The sequence below is a fragment of the Anabrus simplex genome, chromosome 8 (assembly GCF_040414725.1).
Source record: "Anabrus simplex isolate iqAnaSimp1 chromosome 8, ASM4041472v1, whole genome shotgun sequence".
Lineage (NCBI taxonomy): Eukaryota > Metazoa > Arthropoda > Insecta > Orthoptera > Tettigoniidae > Anabrus > Anabrus simplex.
Genome location: NC_090272.1, coordinates 38,883,934 through 38,911,788, shown reverse-complemented (window position 1 = coordinate 38,911,788; position 27,855 = coordinate 38,883,934). Strand labels below are relative to the sequence as shown.

Here is a 27,855-nt window from a genome sequence, read left to right as displayed (position 1 = left end):
ATGTTTAGCCGAATTGTTAATAGTTTTAATTCGTTCCCGGATTTCCCACTTTTTCCGTACAGTACTTTTTCTTCCCGGGGTCCCCTCCAAAAAGCAGAGAATCAAGGTTCCACTGTAACTGACGGTATTTTGCACTGATTGTTGTTCTGTTTTTAGGACTTCCCTAGCAATGTGATTGTTTAGCTCATCGTGAGGGATTTCAGGTCCATCGTGATGCTCATACCTAATGATCGGAGTTGTTTCCAACTGATTTATTACCTACTGTAAATGTCAGAAATATTGAAATTTCTTGTTATGGATCTGTTGTTTGATTCTGTTTCTGAGAGATTGGTGTTGTACATATATATCTGATTATGAGGTTCGCTTGTAATGTTGATACAGAGAATCGCAATGCACCATGATAGATTTTAAGAATATCATAATTTTTCTGTATTGACTTTACAGTAAAGAAAAGAAGGGCATATAAAGATAGAACTCTTTCTTATGGACTTTCATTGTGGTGTTTTTCTAGAGCATTTTTATAAACTTTATATTCTTTTTCAAGGCTGAAGAAGGCCGAATAGGGCCGATACATGTATCTCTAATGTGTTTTTAATCAACATTTAATGTAATGACCAGAGTGGGTTACTGAAATTACGTATTTTTCTTAATCATAGATTTTAGTTCAATTATCAACCAAGGGCAGGCTGGCCAGAGACCTTCTCTCTTCTCTTAGGAGCGTGTTCAACATAATGGATAAGGAATTAAACAGTTCTACTTTCTCGTCTATTATCCCATTCACTGTCAAGGGCACCGAGTTTCAGTTTCTGCCAGTGTACATTTTTAAAATCTCTGTACCGCACATATTTTGGTCGGAATTTAGGAACACGCAGTGAATAAGCTAACAAGGTCATGCGTAGAAATGTCAGGAACTGGTATTTGGCCATTCGTTATCATGAGTGTCTGAGGTGATAACTGAGGTAGGAACAGGATTAGTTGATTCAAGAGGCAATTTAGTCATATCACAAGACTCGAAGAAAGTGTTCTTTAATTTTACTTTATCAGGGGTCTGTTAGCAGTTTAATATTAAAAGAAACAAGTTAGTGTTTGTAAAGTGCTGTAAGTCTCATTAGGCTGTTTTCTAGGTCTCCCATGTTTCCTACCACTGCCTTAGGTGGCCTGTATACAACTGCAATGAGATTGCCCAGGTTGAAGCACACATATGTATTATTTTGCTCTTTAAACCTGTCCTACAAAACAAAGCCACACGTACACCCTGTTGATAAATCCGGTCATGGCAATGAATACAGTACCCCACCAATATTAACATGCTAGAAGAGATAGATTTTCACAGCCAACTTTCGATTACAGTGACAACATGTACAGTAGAAGTCCGATATAGTGAGTACGGCATATAACGAGAACTCCGTTATAAGGACGACTTTCTTCTGTCCCTTCAAAAATCCTATATTAAACTGTGTATCGTCCTTCGGTTACAGCGAGAACCCTATCACTGGCGCATCCGTTATTACGAGCGATTAAGCGTGCGTGCGTTTTCCGTTACCGATATTTATGCACACCAGTGATGATATTGCATGCGATCGATTACCTTCGGCATCGTTTCCTCGCTATGTGCACTAGCGGTTTCTCTCGTCGACATTCAAAGGTGATGTCGGAGTTGATTAGTAATACCCGTCGACAGCTGTTCCGCAAAGAAAATTCGAAATGAAAGATAACATATTTTCGTAATAAATGCGTAAATAACGTGTCCGATAACGGTTGTTAACTCGTTAAAAATTAAGGCTGACTAAACGACCGCTTAATTTTGAGGCTAAATACTGCACTTAAGTAAGAATGGAACACACCTTGAGATATGGCAGAGTGCTTAATTGATTTCAGAGGTTAGTTTATATTTTGTCGGTCTGGTTAAATTACGGAAAGGCTATTATGAAAATTTATAGCGAGAAAGTTATAATTTCTCTACTGGCGCTTGAATTGTGTTTTCATCATACGTATAGTACGGTTAAGTTAGGATACGTGACGCTGTTTGAATAAGAAAACTGAAAAGTTTACAACAAAATGCGATCAATCATCTTCGGTACGGTATAGTTTTTTCACTTTGTGAATTTGTGAGCTCTCTCATTGAAATTCAAAGGCGACGTTGGAGTTGATTAGTAATACCTATCGACTGCTGTTCTCTAAAGAAAACTTGAAATGAAAGAGGATAACATGTTTTCGTAATAAATGCGTAATAAACGTCGCCGATAGCAGTTGTTAACTAGTTAAAAATAAAGACTGAAGTAAACGATATCTTAATTTTAATGTTATATATGGAAATTAAGTAAGAATGCGATACACCTCAAGAAATGGCAGAGTACATCACTGATTTCAGAGGACATTTCATATCTTCTCGCATCTAGTTACGGCTATTTACATGTAAATTTTTCGCGAGTAGGTTATTTTCTACATGCATTTGAAATATGTTTTTATGATAGGCTACATATACGGTTATGTTAAGTGACGCTGTTTGAAGAAGAAAACTGAAGTGTTTGCCACATAAATCTTTGGAGTGATACCGTATTTTTCCGAATCCAAGACTTTTCCCCTCAGAATCTCATGCGAAAACTCAAGGGTTGTTGCATTCGCGGCTTAACAGTAAGTTAATGGATACCACTAGCAACTACCGCGGTAACCACGCTGCTTCTTTTCACACGCGCACAGAACTCGTTGACAATAAATGACCGCCTCTTTACTAGCTAGCCGCAACAACCGGTTGTGCAGTGCCTGTGTGTTTCTCAAATCTGCAGAATGGCATCAAAACATGCGACCTTTCAAATTCTTTTAGAAAAGCCATGGCTACTCAGTGGCATGCCTTTGCTGGCGGGATGTAGTGTTTACAGTGCACTATGTCTTCTGGTATGGGCTATATCAATTTTGTTACTTTCATTGACCTGTCTCAGTCACATCCTTGGCTTTGACAATATGAAAGTGACTGAGGTATGAGTGATGGTAGTAATACCATTCCTTATGCAGCCAGTCCCTGTTATGAATGGTGTGAAAATATCGCTCATAGGGTCGGTTGGTGCATGCATTTCAGTGGGCTTGGCAGACTGATATGTAATAGCAACGGCTGGCTCGGTGAGGAAAGCAACGGGAAATTACCTTACTCCTCATTTCCCTAGTACGCTTCTTCAGTGACGCCTAGGCTATTTATGACAGCTGTTGGCGGAACTGCAGAGGATCAAACCAGCCTTCGGGCTGACTACCCAACATATATAACTCAGTGGCAGAGTCATAACGAGTCTATTGTACTTGACGCTTAGTAAAATTAAGGTTTATACACAGCAGGAATGTTTTCGTGATGGATAGTCGTATTGTACAGATACGTGGAAAAGGTATTGCCGGCAAATTTTCAACGGGTTCTAGTCGATATTATGATGCCAATTTTAAGTTAATGTTTATTAAACACTCAGAAATGTAGAATATTTGTGCAGCCGCAAGAAAATACGGCATACGCCTAACTAAAGCCAATATTTGGCGTTAGCGTGGAGACAAAGAGCTAAAAAATGCGTAATGCCCAAAAAATGCATTCAGTGGTCTGCAACAAGGACACACTAGAGAAGTCGAAGGTGAAATTGTGAGGTATGTGCACGAAAAACGCAAGGGCGGAATGGCCATACCGTGGCGCAATAAACTCGTTCATTGACTTTCAACGTTCGCGATTAGGCCTATACATCGCTAGCTGCGGAATTTGGCCGAACCCGACAAGCGAGACGTACGTGTAACGGTAGCTGGTTATATCTGACGCTGCGTAAAAGTAAGTTTTATAAACAGCAAGAATAATTTCCTGATGGATTGTTGTATTGTAGAGATTGTAGAGACGCATGGAATAGGTATTGCCGGAAAATTTTCAACGAGTTCTCTTCGGTATTATGATGCCAATGTTAAGTTAATGGTCCTTAAACCCGCGGAAGTAAAGAATAATTGTGCAGCTGCAAAAAAAAAAACCACAGCGTGACGAAAGTCAATGTTCGGCATTTAAACATAGTCTAAAAATGCGTAGGCCTACTGTACAACAAAGCATTCATATGATTTTACACACTTCTTTTTGAGCCTGATTAAAAAAATTTTTTGAAGGTAAAAAGTGTGGTTCATGTTGGATTCAGAGAAATACGCTACTATATTTTTTTCAGAAATAAATTAAACATACACTTTCAACTAGTTTCGGATTACGAAAAATAACACGTAAGCCGTAGTGTGGATATCATCTGTGGAAACACAAGTTTTGAACAAACTGATTGCCATTTCATACCGATTTTAATGTGCATGAAGGGTTTTCCGACTTTTATACAAAAATCGGATATAACAACAATCCGTTATAGCGAGTGAATTTTTCGCTGTTATGAATTCTCGCTATAACGGACTTCTACTGTATTTCAAAAATAATTTTCTATCTTCTAGATGAGCCACAACAGACTGGCTATTTATAATGGCACAATAAAGTGCCCGTGGAAAAGCCTCAAGTTCATTTGCTAAAATTCTATTAGTAGAAGATGCAGTTGGGACCGAGGTGTGTGGTGAAGGCAAGGGTGTGGGGTCAGTAAGATAGGAGAGAGGTGGGCTATTATTGTCTAGGCACATGTCATTATTTGAAGGAGAGAAAGGTGCTGACATTCCTAGCTAAGGCACAGGGAGAGAGAAAATACCACACGGCTTACCTGGACTCCCCAGTACATGCAACAGCCAGTTGATTCACACAAACACAGCACCTCACTCACACACTTAAAACGAATTCACATAAAAAATGTTTACAGTAGAACCTCGATAATTTGAAACCGGTTAATTCAAAATTTCGCCTAATTCAATGCAGCTCTTGTTCCCGGAAACATGAGGTACGGTTTTGCATGTTATTTAAATTGTTTAATTCGAAATACAGATAATTCGTAATTCGAAATACAATGTCAGTCCGTTACCAAAATTCAGACTTTTAATTTGAAACTGCCTATACATTTTTAAAAAATTAGCATTTTACAGAGGAATTTAAATTCAAAATTTCTCCGCGTCATGAAAGAACCCGTCTTCCAGAATGTGCAGGGGTAACTTTCCGCACTTTCACCCACTTCGGCGTGTCTAGAGTGTGCTTCGTATCTGCTAAGTTTGAATGGAATTATTTGTTTGAATTATTTTGTATGCGGTGTTTTAAAGGAACGCCACAATAACACGCAGCAGTCAGTGTGAGGAAAGGTAGAATCCGCGAACATTGGCAATGCCGACAGTTGGCAAAAAGGCGTGGCTTATATAATCAATTCATACGCACCAAACAATATTGTCAATTTACATGTAATTAATCTCATAATAGAACCGTATTGAGGACAATATATTAAAATTATAAAATCCTTTTAATAACAACCACCTACTCAATACATTATATTACTCATTGAATTATAAAATAATCATGAGGTGTCTTAAATAAAGGAACATGTTTCGTTCGACATAGCGAACATCATCAGCCTTAATTTACAAAGATTAGGTCAGGGCCCTGAGCTGAATGATAAAAATTGTTAAAAGAGTGACAATGCCATAATAAAAAGTAAAATGATAACACTAGACTTGAAATTATAACAATATTTACAGATTAACAGCAAGCATTTGTAGAGGAATACTTTGAACGATGGCAGTCTATAAAGTTAAAACAAACATGAGGTTGTTAAAGTAAAAAGATATATAGTGGATCTTAAAATATATGTCAATGCGTGAAGCGTGGATTAATTATTGACTATGGAGTTCTAAAATTGAGCAAAACAAAAGTTGAAATAGAGTTTATAGTACGAGTCAAGCTGAGTCGGTTAAAAGGCGCATGGCGACGACATTAAGGTTGAAATGGCGTGAACTTCAGTAGTTAGGAATTCTGTAGGAGAGCCAACATAATGCCAGAAGGAAATACCAGTTGAACTAGTCCGTATTTACACGCTAGCAGTAGAATTAATCATATACAACGTAGGACACCAATGTAGACTCGTTAAAAAGTAACTATAACTTGAAAGTAGGGAGAGTTCCAGCAAACCAGAGATGGATGGAGCAGATTATGGCACAATTGGAGTTAGAAATCTGGAATGAAAGAAAAGGGAGGAAAAATAAAGATATGTTATAATAAAAAATAAAATAAATAAATAAAAAAAATAAAAAAAGAGGAGGCTTACCCTTGGGACTAGTGTGAGGTGTTCGCTAACATTGGCTGCGTGAATCAAACCGGCGAGTAACCTTATTGCTGCTTCTAGTATTGTATGTATGTATACGTAGAGGCGGGGAGTGAGTCATGTGAGGAGGAGGGGTGACCGATTCCTTAGGCGGGTCGGGTATTCGTGGAGGGGGTGCCGCATGAGAGGGCAGTAGAGTAGTAGTTGTTGTATTATTAACAGTTGTATAATTAAAGATTCTCGTAAAGTTATTATTATTTATATTGAAAAGAGAGAGTAGTTCTGAAATTTTCTCGATTATTGGACTTTTAATTTCTAAAGTATCATTTAAATTTTGATGCCCGTTAAAATGCTGGTCTAGGAATATGTATATGTTCTCAAATTCTGTCATAAGTTTACTTTTATTGACGTATTTCAAGATTTGAAGGTCTTTTTCAATTGTAGTAAAACTGTGGCCAGTCTCTTCCATATGGGTGCTCATGGCGGAATACTTGTTATGTTTCGAAGCGTTGTAGTGTTCAAGGTATCTGGTCAAAAAGCTACGTCCAGTCTGTCCGATGTAGGAGAATCCACAATGGGTGCATTTAAGCCTATAGATACCAGAGTTCGAGAATTTATTGAGATTAATGTTAACTATATTTGAATTGAAGAATATATTACGGTTCGTATATCGGGTTCTATAAGTGATATTAATATCGTATTTCTTTAGAGGGTTAGTAACTTGAAATAGGCCTGGATTTGTGTAGGTGAAGGGAGCATATGCTGCCATCGTTCAAAGTATTCCTCTACAAATGCTTGCTGTTAATCTGTAAATATTGTTATAATTTCAAGTCTAGTGTTATCATTTTACTTTTTATTATGGCATTGTCACTCTTTTAACAATTTTTATCATTCAGCTCAGGGCCCTGACCTAACTTTGTAAATTAAGGCTGATGATGTTCGCTATGTCGAACGAAACATGTTCCTTTAAGACACCTCATGATTATTTTATAATTCAATGAGTAATAATGTATTGAGTAGGTGGTTGTTATTAAAAGGATTTTATAATTTTAATATTGTCAATGCCGATGCCAAGCGGACTTATGGTTTTAAAGGATAGAACTGCCAGCCGGGAAATGTACTGTGTTGCTATGCAGTGCACGCGGAAGCGAGAGACTTCCTTCCCCTGTCATAGGAAAGTTCGATAAGCCACGATGTTTTAAGGGCTTCAGGCACTTTCTGTGCAAGTAAAAGGCATCTAAAAATGCAAACATGGCAGCAATCCAAAAAATAAAGTATCTACACAGGGGGGCCATCATAATTTGTCCTCGTCTTTATCGTGGTTGTTTTTTTTTCCTTTTGTTGCGTGAGGTTATGTTTGCCATTGTTTTATCCAAGTGTATTATTTTAATAATGTAAATGCACCTTGTTGGATACATTTCTGAAATAGTGTTTTCCATGGCATTTGAAAAGTTTAAACTGAGACTCAAGGTGATTGCATGCATTAATGGGTTTTAGAAGCGCCATGGCGGGAAATCGTACAAGTATAGTCACTGTACAGTACTGCTGTTGTAATGCAGATGGAAGCAAGAGACTTTCTCCCCTTGCCATAGTGAAGTTTGATAAGCCGGGATGTTTTAAGGGCATCGGGTACATTCCGTGCACGTGCAAGGCATCTAAATTGCATATGGTACAGTAATCCAATGAATATAGCACTTGCACAGGGAAGCCAGTATAGATTTCTCCTCATCTTTGAATCATGTTTTCTTTCTTTTGATATCATTGCGTGAGGTTATGTTTGCCAGCGAGTTATCCAAGTGCATTATTTGAATACTGTAAATGCACCTTGTTAAATACATTTTGGAAATAGTTTTTTCCATGGCATTTGACAGGTTTAAACTATGAATCAATGTTAATTGCATGCAGTGACAGGTCTTAGAATATATTGTGACACTGCAAGCGATGACATTTCCGAATTACTTGTTGGCGGTTAATTCGAAATAACGTAATTCGAATTTTGATTTTTGCGTGGAACCGTGGAGGATCAGACCAGCCTTCGGACTGAATACCCAACATACATACTGTAGTTCAGCTATGTTTTAACATTTGTTTGCCTCACACCACCTGAGCAGGGCATTCAGTTCTCAGGCTGTGTTGAGTTGATTCTTTCTGCCATCAGCTGTATGGACAATAATGTTATAATAATAGGCCTATTACTAGCAGTCACAACATCAGCAGTTGACCTATGCTGGTGGCCCTAATCTGTGGTATCAATCTATACAGTCCATATTGAGGTCTATACAGAGGCTGTCTTTTATCATAGCCAGAGCCTTCTCATAGACGTTTTCATCTAGGATTCCACTCACTCCATGAAGTAGGAGACAGTTTCGCCTACTATAGTGGGATGCCTTGTCGATCTGATCCTTTTGCCTAGAAATTTGGTCTTCAATTTCTACGAGATTCCTTTTGATCTTGTTCAGCTCTGCAGAAATAGAAGCTCAGAAGGCTTGGAACTCCGAGCCACATCCTTCAGGTTGACAGCACACTGGGTAGGAACGGTCAGGGCTTCCTCCAAGCATGCTTGAAACTACAACGTACTCTTTCCAAATCCTGGTATCCTGTTTATGATAGCCCTTAGTCATTTTTTTAATATAGCACTTCACAGTATAATTTAAACGATAAACTGTAACGCTCACAGTTACAAAAATGTAGTTTAACTTGCTGTCTTGCAACGTGGATTGGAGAGCATTATTACTAGGGGGCGGATTTATATGACCTAAAAATGTATGAAATATGTATGCACTTATGACCTAAAAAACATAAAAATATGACCAATTTTATTACGATTGCTACAGGCTGCAATTAATTTACAGTTTAGAAAATGTTTAATTCTTCGAAATCTCTAACCCAAAATAAGTAAAATGATGAATATTTCATGAACTCGTTAAGATTACACTGCATACTCCTAGGCAAAGACGGATTCTGTGGAAGACATAAACACTACAGTCAATTTTACTGTTCAATATTCAATCAGTTTTAATTTATACACAGCACCTATGTTATTTGAATGAAACTTTCATACCTGATCTATTCTCCATTATCAGAATTGTTGCAATTTATGACCACATGCATCTTAAGATTGTTGAATGACAATCCTCTTCTGTTGTCGCTGAGTAAGGTCTTGTAGCGAGAAAAACTTCTTTCGACATCACATGATGTAACGGGAGCGTACTTGAATAGAGTTAAATCACTTGGAGAAAATTTCTGGAAATCTGCAGATGAAGGGTTTCCACTGAGAATGTCACTTATTCCACGCAGGTATACAAGTCCACTATTTTTTTTTTTTTCCAGTACATTTTCTAATTTTCTACACACCCTAGATGCTATTGTTCCTTTCGCAAGCTTTAATTCCTGTTCAATGCACTTTACAACATCCAGTGCATCGCTTAGTTCTGCATCTGAAACTTCCAATTGCGTAATTGCTCCAGATAAAGAATTAAAATCGGACTTTATGTAAGCCAGGTCCGCTTTTAATGTAGTGCTTGAAAATAAATCTCGAGTGGTTTTTATGGAGGACGATTCTGCAGGATCAAAAGTCTTCACGATCTTCTCCACGACATCTAGGTTGTTGCAATAGTACACTGCGGCATCAAGCCAAGTCCCCCATCGCGTTATAACTGGCTTGGGAGGTAGGGGTAGTGAAGGTGCTTCTTCTTGAAATTTCTGAACGCGAAGTGGACCTTGACAAACACTTTCTTACAGTTCGATATTAATTTATCACTTCAGGGTAGCTACTTCTAACTTCTTCAACTGCCCTATGCAAGGCATGTGCAAGACATGTCACATGTATCATTTTCGGGTATAGCATTTTAAGTCCCTTGGCTGCCTTTACCATATACGGAGCAGCGTCAGTTACAAGTAGAAAAATGTGCTCTCTCTTTGCCCCGTTTGGCCACAACAGATTCATTGAATTGTCGAAGAGAACTGCAATGGTGGAATGGTTTGTCTTCTCTAGAACTTCACATGTCAGGAGGAACGTATCTCCAGGCCGGTCTTCCTTCAGCATGCCAACGATCACATTTGCTACATATCTTCCATCCACATCTGTGGTTCCGTCTATTGAAACCCATATCTTACTGCCTCCCACGCCACGCCTTATTATATCCAATATCTCTTCATAACAAGGGGTCAGATAGTCCTTCCTGAGAGTAGATTCGTCAGGAACAGAATGCTTTGTATATTTTTCAAGAAACTGTCTGAAGCTTCGGCTGTTAAGTCTCTTTAAAGGGATATTAGACGGAACCATCATCTTGCAGAGATCTTGTGAAAATTGTGAACACTGTGAACTTGATGTCGTGGTTTCGAATAGCAGACGTTGCCTATTTTCGAGTGCAGAATATCTAGTTACACAATTCTTATGTTTTACAGTATTACAGTGTTGTTGCACAGAGAAGCGTTTTTCGGCAGTAACTTTTACCTCACACAATTTACAGAATAATTTCACTCCATCCGTTCTGAATATGTTTTCACCGAACTCGCGAACAAAACTTCGCAACTTTCCATAAATTGAGACTTTCGTTTTAGGCATATTGAAAGGAACTGAATGACTGAAGCTCCCTAATGACCAAGGTCATTCAGTGTGTTGAAGGTGGAAGAGGGAAGGGGAAATGGAGAGATAAGAACAATGACAAATAACTGCAGAATTACCTCTGCTTCCGTGTAAACAATAGGCCGGTTTCCAGGAATTGACCCAGCTAGCAAACAATAGCTCCTACCTGTTAGAAACATTCCATACACTATGAATATTGAATTTTCACAATCGCATCGTAATCAAAACCGACTTTCAACCTATTAGGTCGTGTTACGTACATTTAGTACGCGTTGAAGAGATGTTAAGTACAGAACAAAAATGGCCAACCAGACACCAGTGGGATCCGAACCCACAACCTGTACTTAACATCTCTTCAACGCGTACTAAATGTACGTAACACGACCTAATAGGTTGAAAGTCGGTTTCGATTCCATACACTACTTTATAATGGTTCTTCAGTAGTATATTCCAGTCTACCCTGAAAAATAATTTCTAAAGCTTATTCTGATTTTTATAATACGAAATTAAAATTAAAATTACCAAAATATGCCGTTATAATGATATTTTGTTGAAAATATGCCATAAAACTTAAGAAAGCCAAAATATGCATTTATATGCCCAATAAAACCTGTTTAATTTTGATTATCATGCTTGGAAACGTGTTGAAAATACAAGACTATAAGATATAATGTTAAGGGAAAAAATATGACTGGTCATAGAAATCCGCCCCCTAATTATTACTCATGTACGCATAAGTACGCCATCTTTATAACTTATGATTTATTAAAATTTATTGTCTGTAGAACTGTGCATTTAATTTTTTGTGTGTGACAACAGGCACATCTTTACAGAGCGACTGTTCACTGATAGGCAGAGCTGACAGGTTTTGTTCAGATGAGACTCTTTCACGGCAATACCTCAGGGAGGTGGATAGTGGACAAAACTTGTACAGAACCCTACAGGAATGTAATATGGAAGTATTGAGTGAGATGGAAGTAGAAGAAGAGTGAAGTAGACACGCAGAGTAACAGAAGCGGAAATACAAGGGAATTCTGTACCATATTGGCTTTTGCATCAGAAACATTAATAAAAAAGACACAGAAAAGTAGAATGAAAACGAAGTTGCTGAGAAGAATTGTAGCGACAATATTGAGGCTGGAATAATAATAATAATAATAATAATAATAATAATAATAATAATAATAATAATAGCAGCAACAACAACAACACTATTGTTTATACATCCCACTAACTAATTTTAAGGTTTTCGGAGATGCTGAGGTGCAAGAGTTTTGTCCCTCAGGAGTACTTTTACGTGCCAGTAGATTTACCGACACAAGGCTGTCATGTTTGAGCACCTTCAAATACCACCGGACTGAGCCAGGATCAAACCTGCCAAGTTGGGGTCAGAAGGTCAGCACCTCAACTGTCTGAGCCATTCAGCCCGGAATACACATGAGAACGAAGACTCATCAGAAAGCAATAATTACTATCGCCACCACCAATCACAATTTTTTTTTTTACAAGAATGAGGACAACATAAAATCAGCTTCATGGTCCGTATCGCACTTCAATAGATTCACAATTAAGTATTTATTTATTTTCCACCTAGTCGATACAATGATTGCTTAAGGCAATTTTTAATGTTCAAAAGTGGTACATGTTTCGTATAATATCAACATCTTCAGCCACATAACACTGTTTAGATGAAAAATATATAAATTGACAAAGTAAGATTGTCAATCTTATGTTAATTTTAAGGACACTTCCTGTAAAGCATTACTTTGTCAATTTATATATTTTTCATCTAAACAGTGTTATGTGGCTGAAGATGTTGATATTATACGAAACTTATACCACTTTTGACCATTAAAAATTGCCTTAAGCAATCATTGTATCGACTAGGTGGAAAATAAATAAATACTTAATTGTGAATCTAGAATGAGGACAGGCGGAGGTGTGTGTTCACAACAGGCCTGGCCTTTGGCTGGACAATGATTGTATGGGAGGAATTATTGGAATTTGTCTGTTGTGAAAATGTAATCATTGGACATAGTTATATGCAGAATGCATTGATCTGGGAGCATCAAAAGCCTTGCTCTAGATGTCAATTTGCTTATATAAGAATTTCCAGTCAAACAATCACTTTGGTATTGTACGGTAACTGAAAGATTTGTCATCCAAAATACTTGTAAAACAGAGTAATAAATACTGTAAGTAGTTACCTGGTAGGATCCATCAGGAAGTTCCTTTCCACCACGAATTGTGAAGTGACAATCTTGATTTGGTTTGCTTGGCCGCTCATAAAAGTCGCAGTAAATGTGACCAAGTAAGCCTTCTGTCTCATGAATCACTACAAGAGGGAAAAGTGACTTGTTATTTCACAATTCTCACACTACATAAATATGGTTTTCAAGATAACTTTCAGGGGAAACTTTCTTGGGCTATTTTAATGTTTAAAAGAAATTGATAAGATGGTTCCACACTAATTCAATTATATTACAAATGTAAATTTAATTTATTACTTCACAGAAATTAAATAATAATAACAACAACAACAACAACAACAACAACAACAATACATTTTGTGTGGCTATTTCTAGCCTTGTGCAGCCCTTGTAAGGCAGACCCTCCGACACGGGCGGGCGACATCTGTCGTGTATAGGAAAATGGATAATACTGTAGTGGAGAACAGTGCTGTGAGTGGTGTGCAAGTTGCAGGGATGTTTGAGACAGCACAAACACCCAGTGCCTGAGCCAAGCGAATTAACCATTTTTAAGCGAATTAACCATTTTTAAGGTTTAAACCAAAGAGCAGTATGCTGACCAATCAGTCAAGGAGCTGAACAAAGAAATTAAACAGAATGGTTCCAAGATACTTCAGATAATCTTTTGCAAACAAACATTTAATATTTAAAGAAATTCAAAATATGAAAACTGAACTCCTACTATAAATAAATACTCTTGTATCACTAGCACCCTACCAGCTGCATGGAATCACCCCTTAAATGATTGGTAAGTGTAATGTTCCATTCCACAGTCCATAGTAAAAGTAGAATATTCTAATTTTGTACACATTTTGAAGGGGATGAAGGGAATGGAAAAAGCATTGAATCAGGGTTACAGGGTTCATGGAGCGAATTCCTCAGTGGGCATATAAACTTCCATTTAAAAAGTTACAATTCAATTTAGCATCTATATTTTAAACACATACTTTATTTCTTTTTGCATTTTGTCAATGATTCGAAACTAATTTCTGATGAATATTGAAAGTGCTAAAAGTTTTGAACAAAGTTAGCAGGAATGTAGAATATAACCCATCTCCTTGAAATACTGAGGTGATGTTCATGTTGGGATGCAGTAAGCAGTATCAACACCAGGACTAAACAAGCTGCCAGTACAAACTGCATGTGAAACAGATCTAAGCAGCACACCTGGATGAGATGAGAAAAGAAAAACTGAGAGGACCTTAAACATCATACTAACACATGCAGGTTTTCAGCAACGATGGGACAGGAAAGTCCCATATAAACACATCCACTGCTAGCCTGGCTGTTCCCTGGCACTGACTTGTTTCAGTACTCTGGCACCCTCTCTCCCTCCTTGCAGCGCAGGAAGTCGTTAATGAGCCACATGTTCATTATTTTTTCTTTGTGAAACTCTGAAGGTTGCGCCTTGATCATGCATTTGTTAGAACCCTCAAATAAGGGAAATACCAAATAAGTAATTCACTTACAGTTCAGCGCTATCACACCTTCATGTACCAAGTGTAGACACATTCAAGCTGATCAGCTCAAAAATATGGCAAATGACGAAAGTGGAGATGAAACATTGATTTTATGAATAAATGAGCTTGGTTGTACAGTAGTAGCGTACTGTGGTGATAGGAAGTGAAAATATCACGACTAAATCCATGGTTAATAAACTTAACCATGATAGGTTAATATTGTGTTTGGTCCGTATTGACTGGTCTGAATGTATAATATAACTATTTATAATAGTTTATTTAAATCTGCCTTGATCAATACACTCATTAAATGAAAGAAACATTATTAATTAAACCATACATGTTTCGGGAAATCTCAACCATTCCCTTCATCAGTGGTTAGATCAAAGAATAACACAATATGACACAATCTTTTGTTTTACAATTTGAAGGAGTATTGTGTCCCAATACATCATACCAAAGAGTAAAGAGAACTTATGAAATATTATAAAAATGATCAATACATACAATTTTGGTTGAACTGAATGAGAACACTACAAATTTAGGATCTTCAAGTTTTCTTCTTTTCTTCTTCTTTTTGTTCCTTAAATGATTATATGCTAGCCTAAACAGTGGGTTATCTTCTGTACTTTTCTCATTTAAACTTGATTCAGAATTACATTTTTGTGTAAGGTAAATTTCTAAATTTTCCAAAACATTCATCAGTTTTCCCTTTTTGGTCGAATGTAATAATTTCATGTCATTGGAAATGTCTGTGAATTTATGATTCATTTCAACCATATGTTCTCCCATTGCCGAATATCTTTTATGTTTGACCGCATTAACGTGTTCTTTGTACCTTATAGCCAAATTTCTTCCAGACTGTCCTATGTATCGTTTACATGTTTGGCATGTTAATTTGTAAATTCCTGATTTATTAAATATACATTTATTCTCTATTTTATCTCCAATCATCCAGGTCAACATAAAAAGGCAACATTTTACAGTTTAATTAATAGAGCTATGAACATAACTATGTCTAAGAAGAATCATAATAGAGAGATAAATATAATCCATCAAATCGCTCGTAGCAACGGATATTCCAACAGATTTATTAATAGAATGATAAATAAAGTGAAAAATGAACCTAAAACAACTTTAATTAAAGAGCGAAAAGAGAAAAAGAAATTCGTAGTTCTAACTTTTCGAATTAAGCACTCTTAACAACTGGCTAAAATTTTCAGGAAAAAGAACATCAATGTCACATACAAAACGGATAATAATACTAATAAGATAATTTTCAATTCAGATAAAAAAGAGAATAAATATATATTTAATAAATCAGGAATTTACAAATTAACATGTCAAACATGTAAACAACGATACATAGGACAGTCCAGAAGAAGTTTGGCTATAAGGTACAAAGAACACGTTAATGCGGTCAAACATAAAAGATATTCGGCAATGGGAGAACATATGGTTAAAATGAATCATAAATTTACAGACCTTTTCAATGACATGAAATTATTACATTCGACCAAAAAGGGAAAACTGATGAATGTTTTGGAAAATTTAGAAATTTACCTTACACAAAAATGTAATTCTGAATCAAGTTTAAATGAGAAAAGTACAGAAGATAACCCACTGTTTAGGCTAGCATATAATCATTTAAGGAACAAAAAGAAGAAGAAAAGAAGAAGAACTTGAAGATCCTAAATTTGTATAGTGTTTTCATTCAGTTCAACCAAAATTGTATGTATTGATCATTTTTATAATATTTCATAAGTTCTCTTTACTCTTTGATATGATGTATTGGGACACAATACTCCTTCAAATTGTAAAACAAAAGATTGTGTCATATTGTGTTATTCTTTGATCTAACCACTGATGAAGGGAATGGTTGAGATTTCCCGAAACATGTATGGTTTAATTAATAATGTTTCTTTCATTTAATGAGTGTATTGATCAGGGCAGATTTAAATAAACTATTATAAATAGTTATATTATAAATCCATGGTGCCTTATACATCTGAAGCATGAAGAGAAAGTGATATTTTATTGCAAGACTAACATATTTGCTTTTTTCAAAATTTTTGTGATGAAGATTTAGTGAATTCAAATGGCAATGGTAAAATCGCCATGCACACCAACTCCTCAGAACACGAGTTATCTCCTCCCTCATGAGATGAGATGAAAGGTAGGCATACCCAGGAGGTGCATTTATGATGGAACTGTACAAAAGATCCAATATTGAAGAAAACTGGCCCATAAGACCTATCATACCCCACAGTACAGAGAAAAATGTATTAACACTTTTCCAGCTAATATACAAATACTACTTGTGCTGTGTTAAGTGCATTATAAAAATCCGCTGGGTACGCGTCGTTGCATGGTATCACTTATTACTTAGGTCTCATGTAAGCTGGATGTTTTGTCTGGTGTGCTTCTGTTTCATAAGGAGTTCTAGCCTATCTCTACGTAAGCACTCTTTGACTTTCAGTTTAATGACTTAACTTATTTTAATAATTATGTGCATTCAGTCTGCAAGCCTCTGTTCGTAACTAGCTCTGAGGCAAGGTTTAGATCCACACCTCATATTTTTATATCATTAACAAAGCAAGTGGCCGGGCGGTTTAGATCATGCAGCTATTGCCTTGCATTCAGGCAATAAGTGGGTTCGAACCCCAACGTCGGCAGCCCTGAAGATGGTTTTCCCTGGGTTCCCATTTTCACACCAGGCAAATGCTGGAGCTGTATCTTAAGGCCATAGGCGCTTCCTCCCCACTCCTATCCCATCATCGCCACAATACCTATCTGTGTCAGTGAGACGTTAAAAAATATATATTAGAAACCGAGTCTAACCATAGTCGTCTTACGTTACTCTCCCTCTACTTCTATTAACCTCCAAGGCTGAGTCCATTATTATCCTAGGTATTCTATCCCCCTCCAATCGTCCCACATGACCCCACCACCAAAGCCGGTGTATGTGTACAGCTTCATTCATCATGTTCATTCCTAGCTTATCCTTTATCTCCTCATCCTGCCATTGTTCCCACCTCTTTGTACCAGCAATCATTCTCGCTACATTCATGTCTGTTACTTTGAAGATATCCTGAGTAGACCCAGCTTTCACACCCATACAGCAAAGTTGATCTGAAAAGAGACCGGTGCAAAGATACTTTAGTTTTGTCTGAGAGCTGACTTCTTCCTTGATCCCTACTGCGAACTCGCTGCATTAGCTTTGCTGCATCTTGATTCAATCGCACTCGCCATCCTGCGACAACACACATCCCAAATACATGCCAGCTTTGTATTTCCAGCCTGACATCACTTTAGTCTTGGAAAGGTAAGCTATCGTAAATGTAAAAACAATGATTTTGAGGTCTGTGGTTTGAGTATGTGGCTTGTTCTGATGGTTACACTGTTGTATGTGTATGTTTTGCAGGAATGAACATAAGCTACTCTACGTGATACTATCACATGTGTAAGGAGAAACCAGCAATAAACAATGGCTAATGATTATACAACAGTTCAGCTTTGAGCACTCCTTATCGTACAGGCTCTTGCGATAGTTTACCATGGTTAGAACTGTCGATAATAACATATGCACCTCAGCAGCTTCTTTCTGCTCTCCGGTAAAGTTCATGAAATATCACTTACAACTTACCTCTGATGTCCAGAATTATCATATCATATACTCATTGCACCTATTTTCAAGTTCCAGGACATTAGAGTGAAAGCAGTCGGCAAAATCTGCCATTAAGACCAAGTCGTCAGTATAAGCCAAACTGCTTACTACATTTCTACCTAACTAAATCCCTCCCTGCCACTATATATATCTTTCCGTAGATGATCCACGTGAGCTATGAACAAAAAAGGTGAAAGATTACAGTCTAGTCTCAACCATGCAACTATCTTAAATCGCCTAAAAATAAGTTGAACAGAAGTGGAACAAGCACAGAGACTGGAGGAAGTCCATTATTTACTTTTTTGAAACTGCTGATTTTATTACTAATTATGACTTGAAACAACCCATTATTCAGCATGTTCTTTGCAAGCTCTTGCTTGGTATCAAGAGTAGTTTATAGATTACACTCAGTTTCCACGAAGTGTCATATGATGCCTTGAGGTCTAAGAATGCTACAGATGTTTTAAAGCATTCCTGGAATCTTGCCTGTATGTAAGTTAATGTAAGCCATAAGACACATTTATAAAGAAAGATGTGGAAAATGAAGACATTCACCTCCATTCTCAAAGTAGCAATGAACTTCTGTTCAACCCTCTGATCTGTCCATCACATTTTAAATAGTTAATTTGCTTTTGTCAGCAAATACAAGAGGTACCCATAGGTCAATGTTTATTATTTTATTTTGTTTCATTGTCAAGAAAAGAAACACAGATGATGTGCAACATTTCAAGATGAAGAAGGAAGAACATTGTGTAAATGAATTTCAAGATGCAGAGCCCTGTTTTCTCTTACACACCTAGGAAGAACTGGTGGGGTTTTAACAACGATACACAACTTACGGCAAGCATGCTCATTCATGTTTAGTTAAATACACTGGTCCATCAACATCTCACACCCAATAATGTCCTTCCTTGCCTAGTTCATAGCACTCAGCCCTTGCTTCCAACCTTTGCATGGGAAAACTCTACATGAATTTTATCACTTCAGAATTCCATCAATCCATGATGTGTACAATTTTCACATACAGCATCACAACCTTAAACTCCTACACTTCAACAGTTTGTTTGGTTTTTGCTAGTGGTTTAATGTTCCACTAACACATCGGAAGATTTGAACAATGCAAGATGGGAAAGAGCTAGGGTTAGGAAAGAAGTGGCTGAAACCTTATTTAAGGTACAGTCCCAGCATCTGCTTGATGTGAACATGGGAAACCATGGAATACCATCTTTAGGGCTGCAGACAATAGGATTCAAACTCACTATCTTCACTGCTACACAACTCGAACTGTGTGGCCAACTAGCTTGATATTTCAGCAGTATCACTCATCAGTACCAGAACAATGTCAAGTACTGAGCAGTGATGTTGGTTGAACTTCCCTCAGCAACTCATGATGGATTTTCAATGGAAGGCTTTTAGCTTCTGTTGTGTTGGATTAGTCGATTTAGCATAGGTAGGAAGATAGGAAACTTAAAAGGGTCCACCTTTTCAATACAAATACAAGTTTCCTATCTTCCATTCTCAGTTCAATACGGACAAAAATGAAATTCTTAGATTTAAATTAGCATAGGTATATAACTGCACGACAGTATTTGGAAAACGCTTGTGTTGATTCGCCAGCCACGCTTAAGCCATCCCTCATAATTTGGGTCGACTTTCCATATTTTTGAAAACTATAAAACAACTTAGAACACCGCTACAGACAAGAAACTACAAATCACAAATACTACTGGGCATTGACTGACTGCAGCCTGCAGTTCCAGCTTGCTGTTAAGATGTAATATACACTATTAGCTTAAACGGAGGTCTTAAATTCCAGGGTGTCAATGACAACATTAATTACAGCCACAATTTATAACTCTTCTCAGTTTTATGATCGGAGAAGTACCTTTGTTTCTGTGTTGAAGGCAGTGCTGACTACTAAAGGCCAATACAATATTGATCATTCAGGTGGGAAAAATATATGATAAAATGGTTTCCTGGAACTCAAAATTTAAAATTGCAAGATTACATTGAATAAATGGGTAGAAGTCACCAGTTTTGTCACTAGTCGCTAAAGCTCGAATTTAGTCATTTTCAATTATCACAAGTCGCAAGATTTAGCGACGAAGTCACCAAGGCAACACTGCTGGCAGTTTACTTCTCTAATTAAATACAAGTCTTATTACATGACTTTACAGTGTACATACCTGCTAATTTATACACATCTGAAGCCCACACTTCCCCAGGCTGCAATTCATCATTGACGAGACTTATCTGATATAAATGGTTCATGAGTGTGTTCAGGCCCTCCATACATGCTCCAAGTGACAAATAAGGTGAGAATTCCGAAGTGCCAACCTGCAGCCATTCATGCTTCGCTTTCTGTGTGAAGTACGGTGTGTCCCAGGGAGCTAGATCCTAAGAACATACAGCAGGAAACAGAGGTGTCAGTTTTTAACGAAGTCTTGGAATAAGACACATTCCTCTAATCCTAATTCAATGCTTTGAGTAACCAATAGCATAATGCCGTTTATTAGCATGAATGAATATGTAGCCATTTTTTCTTTCTTAAATAACACTTCATATGCACCACACTTTGTACCGTGACTAATGTTATTAACCTAATGAAGTACTATCTGCATTCCTTACATAAGAAATTCTGCTAAAAGGGGTTATGGGTCATGATGTCATGCTGAAAAATGTTTGGGCTCTTGCCTACATAAAGCATAATCAGTCCTCAATCATGCAAGAGACAGTGAAAATACTAAAAAATAACACTGGCTATTAAATATCTAAGATTCCCCAGGATCTACAAAGAGTTCACCTGATTTAGCAAAGCACTATTCATTCTCTTTTTCTCACCATATCTAAGATTCGTTATTACAGTCCAGTAAGGTTTTCCTGATGCTTGATTAGCCTTTGGAGATTTCCAAATACCCCCTTAATTTCTTTCTTTATTTTACAGTTATGTGTAAACATATGAACAAACACATTAAGATAAAGAATCTGTCAGGTGAACAGAAGAAGGTAGAACTAAGAGGGAGAATTCAGAGGCTATGACATTATGCATAGGGTACTGTTTACCCATGAAGACATGTTTACAAACTATGGGAACGTCAACTTACACAATATGCATTACTGAGCAACGGAAAATCCACATTGACTTTGTGAGGTAGAACATCGTGAGTGGAGCATCAATGTATGGTGTGGTATTGTAGGACAGAACATCATCTAAATGTTAATTTACATTGGTCTGTATTTCATTGATGGCACTCTTACCGGGTGAAAGTACAGACTGTTCTTGAGACGTACCTTACCTGTACTAATGGAAGATCTACCTCTGAATTCACGTCAAATAATGTGGTATCAGCATGATGGATGCCCTGCGCATAATGCCATAGTGGCAAGAAATGCACGAAACCAACAATTCCCAAATCGATGGATAGAATGAGGCAGTCCTGTTCAGAGATTTCCAGCGTGATTGCCGGACCTCACCCCATTAGATTTTTTCATTGGGGACATGTGAAAAATTTGGTGTATCAGCAGGTTCCAACAACCATAGACAACCGCTGCATGTGCTGCAATAACACCAGAAACACTGACAGCAGTGAATCGATCAGTGTTGGAGTGTGCACAGCGGTGTTAAAATGTAAATGGTGATCTCTTAGAACATGCTTTGTAAAGTTTTTGTTGCGAGAAATCTAGCTGCATACCGGTGTACGTTTCTTTGTTTCTGAGAAGTAAGTTTGTACTGTACAAACATACGTTTATGTCATCACTTCACCATGTGCAAAATTTCAATTGTAATGTAGTAATTAAGAATGTTCAGTAACATGTCCTGTACTTGTCATGTAACATTATGTAATTGACATTCAAATATGTACAGTAAACCAGCATTTCCCCCCTCTGCTAGATCCTTGGTCAGCCACTGATTATGTAATACCCCGACCGGTGATATTCAATTTTGTTACCGTTATGTCCATCTAGTACTGTACAGTAGTAGAGATCAATAGAACACGAACGAGTAAACCCTTTCTTTATTCTTCATTGTGTGTGACTGGAAATCGTTAATGTTTCAAGCCCTCTTCATAACAGAGCAAATAACATTAAGAACAGTGCTTGTCGCATCGTAGTATGTCAATCACATCGCGATTAAGAGGAACGTGAGGTTCGCGCTTGAATCTTGGGATGTGCAACTGCTGCGCGTTTCATTATCTCAAGTGTCAACTTCACATTGCAATACCTCAGGATGTCGCTGACCTATTGCGATGAAACAAACACCATTCCTTATGTGATTTTTCATGTTAACAATTGCACAAGAAATAGTACAGAGTGACCATTAAAAAACGTAAGTTTTCTTGTGTTTTTGAATGGCTCAAAGTATTTACGTTAATTAGCCCCTTACATGCTTTCATACCCGTGAAAGTCATTTTACAATACCTCTTGTTGTTCCAGATATATTTGTGGTGAAAGTTTTAAGTGGGCCACCCTGTATTCACCAGCATGTTTTTGTTTTTTTGTTTTTTACGTCGCACTGACACAGATAGGTCTTATGGCGACGATTCCCAGCATGTTTACCTTATCATAAATAGTGCTTTTTGACCACATGTTCCTCTGGAAAATTTTACAAGTGATCATCTGAAATTTTATAACAGACGTAATTCATACGTCAATGACATTAGTGTTGTGCAGATGAAGTGTTATCTAAGAAAAAAAAAAAAGATCAAGGACCAAAATTATTCTAATGTTGATGAAAATGTTTCTATATCAAAAGTTATAAGACTACACAATTGTACTACACAAGGCTGCCGGCTCTAGCCTGTATTGCCCTAGCATGCTCGCAATTAACCCTGAATTACTTCTGCCATAGGGCTAGTCATTCCTCCAGAATAGTAGCTCTAGTTTCTTCTAGACTTTCAAAGAGGAACATTGAGAGGAGCACATTATAGGATAACTACAGTAGTGTGGAAATAGACAGAAAACACAAAAGGTCATGAACAATATCTAAATCTTAATGCTGTCTTCAAATAGACTGGATCTCTTCTCATCTCCTACATCCATTTCTTCTCAGTCCCTGACTAGCTCATTTCTACTTCCCAACTTCATCAGGAGGACAGGTTTCAACACTCAGTGAGAGTCCATATTAAGAGATCTGGTCTAAAGGTGGGAAGTGTGGGATAAGACAAATACTGTACCAGAACATATGATGAACACAAAAGGAGAAAAGAAACCCAAGATGTCAACATAAATAATGGGAGGGTACAAACAAGTACAAATCAAGTCATATATAAAAAGATAGGAACACATAATAGGATAAACAGGTCAATGTGTGAAGAGGGACAAACAGAAAGAAAACACAAAAGGACAAAGCCAATATCCACATCTTCATTTACCACAGGCTTCATCAAATGAATAGAGGTCCCAGCTTCGATTCCTGACCGGGTCAAGGATTTTAACTTTCATTGGTGAATCCCTCTGGTTCGGGGGCTACGATTTTGTGCTTTTGTCATTTGAATTAATTTTAGGTAGGTCCCCATTCTCACAGATGTGCAGTTGCTTCTCTGAATGCCACACACCACTATTATCATCATCATCATCATCATCATTCTATACATGGCTTGACTCGCACTTGTTTGCTCCTTTCCAATACTTCTAGACTTTGTGCTGCCTGACTCTCAGACTCCTTCTAAGCCTTCTGGGCTTCGAATAACTCTTACAGTTCTGAGATACTCCTCCGCCACTCTGGCTAAATGTAGCCATACTTGAGAAGGGTACTCTCATCAAGCCCACAGATCGTTTGCCAAAACAAAACAAGTTTGGACATTGTTTCTGTTGAAAATGACCCTCACATCATGTCCAAATTGCAAACGGTGAGTACTGTTTCATCACAAAGTAAATCTCAATTCATCAAAACGGAATTTGTGACCATACTTCAATATTACACTTCACAACACACTCTAGCGAACTCGAGCCAAGCTGGTCAAGGGCCTCAAACTGGTTTGTGGGCTAGCTTTCAACTTGCAATACTTTCTCTCATTACATGAAACTGACTTTTCAGCCCAAACAGTATCAGATACTGATACTTTCATGAAATGGTCATTCTAGTTGCTCTCTTAGCTTAAAAAATGGTATCCTAAATCTAGTCTAGGTTAGGCTGGATATATAAGTCAACTGTGGTATAGCACAAATTCTTGCGACTTCTCACAGACCGTGTCCATTTTCTAAAACTCACAATTAGACTGCATCTATCACATTAACATTGCAGTAATCCAAACAAAACATCCTTCATTAACAGAACTGACAAAATCTGAGAAGAAACTAATTTACCATTCTTCTCAAATAGCACACTGCCTTCAGCATACTGATACTCTTTTATAATCCAATTCTACTGTGAGCCCAAATGAGACGCAATGTGATCAGACACAAAATCTTGTCAGTCGATAAATTAAACTTCCATAATGAAGAACACTGCCCAGTGACTGGGTGTTCATACAATTTGCCAGAGATTTAATATAGGTGAAACATTCCTCTGACACTGCCCAATAAAATGCAAAACATTACTGTGTACATCTGGTACATTTTACTCTTATTACCTTTGAGTAGGGATTCTCTGCTATTTTCATTTCCTTCATTGTTTGGAAATCAGCTGCTGCCCTGTCATGTAGCTGATCTGACATGATATCAAGGAACTGATTGACTACAGCTGGAGTTTCAGCGATGCTTGCCTTCAGAGCCCTGAAAAGAATGAGCAATAGACAATGTATCATGAAGCTTTTTTGCTAAACCAAATACTCAACACACTTGTAAAATAAGTAGATCAACACCACTCCTGCACTCTTGTTCTATGAAGTACAACTTCAGATCTCTCAACTTCTCAACTGGAAATTGTTTCAGCACCTCTCTCTCTCAAAATGTAGGCGTTTCATGCAGTATATGAGGAAGAACCTTAATCTCTCAGTATAAATGCATAATACCATTCACTCGTCATATCTCAGGAATTACCAAAATTTTGAGAGTGAAATTTTGGTAGAAAAGTTTTGTTTGGGAAATAAGTAACTAGTAAGGTATATTTTTGAAAAATTTGATACCTAAGGTATAAACATCCTGTCAGTTTATAAATTAAGAACACAGAAACAAAAAACTATTTCAGAGTGACAGATTGTAGGGTACTATGAAAGTTACTTGGTAGCACTTACAGGTGGTCTGTTTTGATAGTTAATTTATACTGCTTAGTTGCGTTCATTGCTCTTGTCATGCCTTTCTCTATGTTGTGCCAGGGATGCCATACTTTGAGTTGATAAATCTGTATTCTGTTTTGTTCTGTTGGTTGAAAGTGAAGAATTCTACATGTTTGGTGTTACCAAAATGGTAAAAATCAATTATTTAAATATGCTTCTGCAATGTGTATATATTGATGGGGTAGTGGTCCCTAACCACGTGCCTCATTGGCTGATTTGTCAGCATAATGGCCTTCGGTTCAGTGGACCCCTAGTCCAATTGCTGGCTGGGCATTTTAATTGAATATAGTTTATTCCTCTAGTTCAGGGACTTGGTGTTTGTGTTGAACATAATACAGTTCTCTTCATTTACACACAAAACACAACACAAACACATAATAGTTAATACATCCTTCCACATAGGCATGGCATCAGGAAGGGCATCCAACCAAAAAATTAGGCCAAAGCCATCCTGGGGAAAAGTCCTGGAAGAAGAAGTGGTTCCTCACTATGTGGTGACTATCAAAGCAAATGGTAGTAGTCTTTCTCCTTGCTTTCTTATTTACTATAAGGCATAGACAAGCATAGCTAAGAGGTTAGGGTGAGTGGAGTAAACCATAAATCTCCCAAATGACATACGTTCAAGCTGTATTTTATAACAATGACAGGTGATTCTTATAATAGCAATGAAATAATACAAACATTTATTTGCTTTCCACCTATTCAATACAAAAAATGTTTTTATTGTTAGAATTTTATCCTTGACATAATACTACAGTTGGGACATGTTTCGCTCGTCTACCGAGGGTTAAGTTATAATCTTGATGTACTTACAATTAAATCGTACTTAATTATAGTCTTAACACTAATTAGTGAAACATTTTGCTGAATTGCAGTTATAATATACAATGTATAGATTGAAAGTTTAATTGTGATTAAAATAACAGTACCAAATTTAGAGTAAAAAGCTTGATTCATTAACAGTGATGTCTAAAACTGAATGATATGACATAACGAGATTCTGGCTAAAAAGTTTCATACATTTTTTCTTTCATTCTAATGGAGAGTGAACAACTGTATGTACTATAACATATTGAAATAGAGTCTTGATTAACACGCGAGAGGTCACGCCCGTTTTAGAACGAGAGAGGTTGCGCAAAGGCAAATTGCTCACGCTTAATATTTTAATGAGCTGCTATTTTCCTTTTGCAGTGAATGCTCTGATAAAATTTTAATATGTACCCCTGTTTAACTTCCTTTCAACAAGTACTAACATAATTACCCAGTAACAATATTTTCTCAACGAAAAAAAAAAAATTATGATTTTTCTGTGTGCAAAATCTGGTAAAATTACGTGAGCAAATTGCCTCAACGTTTGCATTTGTACATTTCAATAAATGATTTGGTCACAATTCAAGATTAAACTACAGCACCACACTTCACTGAAAGCCACCATAAACCTCATGAACTTTAGTTAAGAAACTTTCTTGAAATGCAGTCATGTAAGAATGCAGTACGCAAGGGATCGCACGAAGGCAATTTGCAGCGGCAGATGCGAGAGTGAAAGAAAACTTAAACTACTCCGGAACGCAGCAGGCAATTCACTGACGATAATCAATGTCAGGCGAGAGAGAGGGAGAGAAGGGATGAAACGAACGCCCTAAGCCCTACAGCGGCTAGCAACAAAATGATTAAGGAATATTTTTTAAATGCGGCAAACTGCTGCCGGCGTGACTTCTTGCGTGTTAAAATTGCAATATAGTCTCAAACTTAAAACTTCTGAAGTTTTCGTCTTTTTATACGTGTTAATTTGACTAGTTTTGTACTTTTAATCCTCATGCAACTTTAACACATTACAGTCATTAATTAATATTGACAGTCGATACGTCTATGTTGAATGTAGTACAGAAATATTTAAAATAGTTATATTTGAATCAGCCTTGTCAATACACTTATTAATGAAAGAAAATTATTTGATCTTTGATCAAGTCTTGATCTTTGATCTGACCACTGATGAATGGAATGGTTGAATTCCTGAAACATGTTTGGTTGAATAAATAATTTTCTTTCATTAATAAGTGTATTGACAAGGCTGATTCAAATATAACTATTTTAAATATTTCTGTACTACATTCAAACTAGTCAATACGGATCATACAATCATCATTTTAACCTATCATGGTTAAGTTTATCAACATCTATTTGGTCGTTTTTCAAACCATAAACTTAAATTGATTGGCTGTCATTGTAGGTTTAGAAGCTGTTAGGTATTTTAGGGGCTACAGTCGAAAGGGACATTCAGCTACGTAAAACATATGCGTTGATGAGATTGCTCCTACGATGTCCGTATGTAATGGTATTTCTGTAACAAACGAAAACTGGGTGAAAATGTGTGTTGATTTGTTTTTAAAATACTTGTGTTAAACGGTCATCACTTACCCCTTCGACTATTGCTGAGATGTTTAGCAGTGTTTACTCTATTTTAATACGTTATAGTACAGGGGTGGCCACTAATCTTA

General features: G+C 37.1%; 1 protein-coding gene across 3 annotated transcripts in view; it reads right to left on the bottom strand.

The window, feature by feature from the left end:
- Nucleotides 1-27,855, bottom strand: part of LOC136879098 (mitochondrial intermediate peptidase) — a 156,758-nt gene that overhangs the window by 46,320 nt on the left and 82,583 nt on the right. For all 3 annotated transcript variants that reach the window (XM_067152844.2, XM_067152843.2, XM_067152842.2), the window contains 3 exons: nucleotides 24,713-24,854; nucleotides 20,327-20,537; nucleotides 12,972-13,099 (listed from right to left, as the gene is read on the bottom strand). In XM_067152844.2, the coding sequence (XP_067008945.1) occupies nucleotides 12,972-13,099; nucleotides 20,327-20,537; nucleotides 24,713-24,854 (481 nt within the window). The remainder of the gene's footprint in view (nucleotides 1-12,971; nucleotides 13,100-20,326; nucleotides 20,538-24,712; nucleotides 24,855-27,855) is intronic.